This window comes from Phaethon lepturus, unplaced genomic scaffold, assembly GCF_000687285.1.
Source record: "Phaethon lepturus isolate BGI_N335 unplaced genomic scaffold, ASM68728v1 scaffold20547, whole genome shotgun sequence".
Lineage (NCBI taxonomy): Eukaryota > Metazoa > Chordata > Aves > Phaethontiformes > Phaethontidae > Phaethon > Phaethon lepturus.
The window spans coordinates 67,907-72,948 of record NW_010554671.1 but is presented as its reverse complement, the minus strand read 5'-3'; the positions used below and the strand labels follow the sequence as shown (position 1 = coordinate 72,948).

Genomic DNA, 5,042 nt, shown 5'->3' with positions numbered 1-5,042 from the left:
TGCGGGCCAGGTTCACAGCTGGTGCAAAGCGATGCAAAGCTGAGGCCAACCAGAGCTGTTCTGAAAACACCAGCTACAGGCCTGACCTGATGTTCCCTTTTACGGCCCACGTCAACCTCAGATCTTTGTCTCAACAGGAAAACCTTTTTTGGTGGCTTCTATGGCTGATCATTCATATGTTCCAGCTCAGGCACACGCCTTGTCTGTGCGTTACCTCGTTGGATTAAATTTGCTCATATCCTTTTGTTCCATGTATTAAAATATTCTATAAAATCAAGTGACCAAAAATCTATAGCTCTAAGAATACCTGGTTATCTTCTTTTTTTGTTATTTTTCATGTGTTTTTTGTTTGTTTCTAATCACAGTTAAACCTAAACAAAAGAAATGGAGAAAAAAGAGGGAAGGAGGGAAAGAAAAGGAAAAAAATGATTCATGAAAGTCTAATCAGGAACTGAATTGCACGGCTGACATAACCAGCTCTCGGAAGGAGTCCTCACAAATTGGAGGGCAGTTTGGATCTGACAGGTTCCAGATCCCCTGTGAGTACTATGGATTCTTTCCGCCCACCAGCAGTCAGAGAAGCAGCGCCTGCAGCGCTGGCCCCAAACACCAGTGGATATGGTAAAGAACCTGAGGACATCTGACGTGGTAAAGTCACACGCCCAGGAATTGAGCTACAAGGCTTCCCAAGAAGTCCAGTCCCTCCACCAGGAAAAGGAGAGAAGCTAGAAACAGATTCTCTAGAGGAATGAGGAGAACTTTGGCTCAGTGTCTGAGCCAGCTCTTGGGGCAAAGATGGCTGAGAAGCAGAAATCAACTTGATGTCCTGGTTCAGACGTCCCGGTGGCACAGGCGGCGTGCTCTTGGACTGCAGGATCTGTGGAGGTGGGCTGGCGGTCTGAGGCAGGAGCAGAGATCCGTGAGAGCCTGAGGCCCCAGAAGGGACACACTGAAAAGTTCTTGTTGCCACTGGGCTCTGACTAGGAGGACTAAGGCCAGAAGGAGTATAACAGGGAGAGGCGACACCAGACTGTTGTAGTGGAGACATGGAGGCAAAAGGTGGCCGTTCTTGGTGGAGCTGGGCTATCGTTCCAGTTAAAGACCCCAATGCACTTGGATGTGTTTGGCACAGGCCTGAGGACGGCCCACCAGAGGCCTGTGCCAGCTGGCTTAGGCTGGAGGATGGAGAGTTGGAAGAAGGAGGGGGTTGGAAGTGATGCATTCCCCCCAAAGTCCCACTGCCCGAGAGCTGCTGCAACTGTCCCCCCTGCAGTGGTCTTGTGGTGGGCTGGAACTGGTTGAGAAGACTGGGGGGTGAGTTTGATGAGAGCTGGGTGAGTGATGTTGATGGGGAGCTAGCTGTGGCTTGCTGGAAGTGCCCAAATCCACTGCTGGAAAGGGCCGGCTGCTGCTGCTGCTGCTGCACGGGCTGAGCTGCACCTAAAGGTGATCCAGAAGGTGCTTGCTGGAACTGGCTCAGTCCCACTGAGGACATGCCGCTTGTACCCGGCTGGCTTGAGCCACCTGGAGGGGATCCCACCTGGAACTGGCCTAAGCCGGCGGCAGCTGAGAATCCTGCGAGCTGCTGGATGTGGAAGGAAGAGGACGAAGGGGTTTCTGCTCCTGGTGTATGCAGCTGGGATGGAGTACTGGAGGGAGAGCCAACGGCAGAAGGTCCAGTCGATGGGATTAGAGACTGAAGCCTTTTCAGCTGTCTTGGAGTCTGGTTGGATTGCTGTCCCAGGGAACCCAAGACGGACACTGGAGGACGGAAGATGGCTGTTGGGAGGCGTGGGTGGTGGGTCAGAGCTATAGCGACAGAAGTGGTGGTGGGGTGCCTGGATCAGTGGAGTCCAGATGACAGGGGTGGGTGTGGATGCGGCAGCGGCAGCAGCAGCAGCGGCAGCCTGGACATTGTGAGCACAGTGTGCCATCTCTCTGTCGTGCTGCACAATCTGCTGGATGATCTCATTCTCTTGGTAGTTGAAAACACCCGAATTGAGGTCATGCTGGACTTTATGCAGCAGAATGGAATTTTTCTTGCCTGTAGAGAAAGTGAAGAGAGAAAGCGTCATTCTCGTATGTCAAAGCAATGGAGGCTTCCTCAAAGTTTCCTGCCAGACTTTCCTCGAACTGTTGGCACTGTCTCCCCTCCACTGTCATTATGGGATCTGTGTACAGTCACTGTGCTCCAGCAACAAGATGACAAGTATCACCTCTTCTGCTTTTGTGGTATGATCAACAAACCTCAAGATCCCATAAAAATGTGCCCAACAGGACACATGTTCTTAGTTAGACAGTAAAGTTACTTTTGGTAAGTGTGGCAGAGCAGTAGCACAGCTTATGAATCTGCAAGATTCTCATTTTGCACCTCATAATCTGAACTTCCATTAGAAAAAGAGAATAAATCCAAAGGCTGTACTTTTTTTGTGTTTGCCAAGGAAAACATAAAAAATGTAAGTCCAGTGAAGTCTCCTGAGTCTTCAGCTACCCTCCAGACACACCTTTTCCTCATCTTTCTCATGCAACTTGTTCTCTCTGAAGTCAAATATGTGTTTCTAATTGAAAGAAAATTTCTCTGAATAAGGGACAGAAGGACTTTACATGCTGGAAAAGCTCAGCTGGTCTAAGTAAGAGACCTCAGACATGCTGCAGCTACCATCTTACTTGGCCATGCCCTTCTAGCCCCAACTTTAAAGAAACTGCAGGCTAGCAAACGTCATGTTCCAGCTGGACTTCCTAGCCTGCAGCAAAATATTAGCTCAGCGCTTTGCCTTTTCAATGGGCTGGAAAATGTGGCGTAATGAGTTTGTCTGGTCTGAGAATGCACCTGGCACTGAAGGGATGCACTCTCCTGGACTGAAGGACAGAATCATTCAAAGCAGGGGGATGAGATGCTGCCAGCGATGCACTTTCACCGGAACATAAATGCCTTCTCAAAGGAGAGGACTTCTGACGTGGACAGGCTCTTTGCATAAATGGCTTTTATTTCTCTGTTCCCATAACAGCATGCAAATTGGTTAACTGTGCCAGCGTTGATTTATAAGGAGCTGGTATATGCTGATTTGAATGATCTTCTTACAAAATTTGTGTGGATTAGATCCCCTGTTCTTGCCTTTTCAAGGGTCCTCTATCCTGACAACATATGCCAGTTTGAGTTGATGACAGCACTTGTCTTTGGGCTTCCTTTTCACTTTTGTTTACTGAAGCTGTTTGGATTTGAAAGGTTCAGTCTAGTAAGTTGTGTGTGTGTGTCCTGTGTGCGTGCGTGTGCATACCTGGCTCCCTGGTTGCGTGGCTGTACACAGCTCATTTTGTAGCCGAAGCTCATGGGGCGAGTGGAGAAGGTCGCCTCGAGATGAGGCGCTAGCCAGCTTGGATCAGATCAAAAACTGTATTAACCCCCCTCCTGAACCAAATGTCTCCTCAGACCCCGTACGCATTAGCAAAGCTCTGCTCTGATTCAAACGTTTCTGCTGGTTGCTGTCTGATCACTTCTAGCTCCTGTACAGGACCAGGGCAAACAGAGAGCATCTTGCCGATTGCTGTGGATTTACAGACGGTGAGACAGCAACAGGTATGGAATAGAGGCCTGGATGCGGAAGGGCCTCTTTTTCTGTAGTTTAACCCCCAAATCATGTCATGCTTTAAGAATTAAAGGCTGGCAGCACAGCTCATGTCTATTAAGTTTCCTGCAAACAAGGGCTTGTCCATTAAACTTGTCTCCACACTTTCATGAAATGACAACTTTCAAGATAAATCAACTGTTGATATTATTGACTAAGACCACAGTATGATATTTAATTTGTCCCATACAGAATTCTAGTTTAAACTGGGCAGCTGATAGTTGCCAAGAAGGAATAGTTAAGAGTGGACTGCCATGTTGGGTAGTAGTTCCCAGTAAGATTCCAGAGGAATTTCCTTTCAATCCTATGCCAGTCAGATTTCAGATCTTTGTGTACAGATGTGGGTACATCTCTGTGCATAGACGACATCCAGATTGTTGAGGGTTTTTTTACTGCATGGTGTAGCCTTTGTATGTGTAAGAGAAAGAAGAGTCAGAGTTTAAAGGCATGCATCTTACTCTAGCCAAATGTAAGATCAAACATCTGGCAGCAAAGAACTTGAATGACACTCTGAAGAAGATAGCTGGTATCCTAAAAAGTAACTCTGAAAAGGTGGAGTCCTGAATATAACTAATTGAGTTCCAAATGCACCACCAGACAAAGGTGAAGCAAATGTTGCACAGATAAGAAGGAAATTATAAAATCTAAGAGAGATACCAGTCACTAACACATAAAATGCTAGGAAGGCATACGGTATGATGTTTTAGTTCTAGTGTCTAGCTGCAAAGCACAAAAGGGTACAGAAAATATCCACAAGAATCAGGCTTGAAGAAGGTCAGCGAATAAGTACAACGTATTCAGCTTCCCTCACAGAAGAAGTGGTTTGATACTGATTTATAGGGAAGCTGCTAAGAACTGTGCCCTTCAGTTCCAGAAGGACCGACAAGATACTGTGATTTTAGACAAGCCCAGGGGAAAAAAAAAAGGAGCAATCTAACTGTAATTGTAGTTAAGCACTGGAAGAACACACTACGCATTTTTCCTTCACTGTACTTTCTAAAATCAAGCGTTTACCTCTTTATAAAGGACACAGTATGGCCCTAACAACTGAGTACTATGCAGCAGTGCTATGCAATTTTTCAGAGAAGATAAAGCTTGAAATCTGCGGGGCCCTGGTCAGCCTTTCTGGAGTAGACTGAACTGCACCATAAAACCAAACTACTAAAAAGCTGACAGAGTTTTGATTCTGGATCTACAACTGGTGCATTTGGGGCATGTCTGTGGTGGGTCGTGCTATGGGATGCTTAATGCTTTTGTGTTTTACCTACTGCTAATCACTCCTTCCCTCCAAAAAAAGCAGTAAGGCATACAGACTGGCCTTTCTTTTCTCACCTTGGAGAAAGAGAGCAGCCCTGGAAGGACACAGTGCTGAAGATAAACAGTATTCTGAACTGCTAATGTCTTTACAGGGCTGGA

The 5,042-nt window shown here is 46.9% G+C and overlaps 1 protein-coding gene across 1 annotated transcript in view; it reads right to left on the bottom strand.

The window, feature by feature from the left end:
* Positions 1–493: 493 nt before the first annotated feature.
* HCN4 (hyperpolarization activated cyclic nucleotide-gated potassium channel 4) overlaps positions 494–5,042 on the bottom strand; it is a gene marked incomplete at its 5' end in the record, with an annotated part of 41,628 nt that continues 37,079 nt past the window's right edge. The window contains 2 exon segments of the mRNA XM_010291937.1: positions 494–1,832; positions 1,834–2,044. Coding sequence (XP_010290239.1) covers positions 494–1,832; positions 1,834–2,044 — 1,550 coding nt within the window.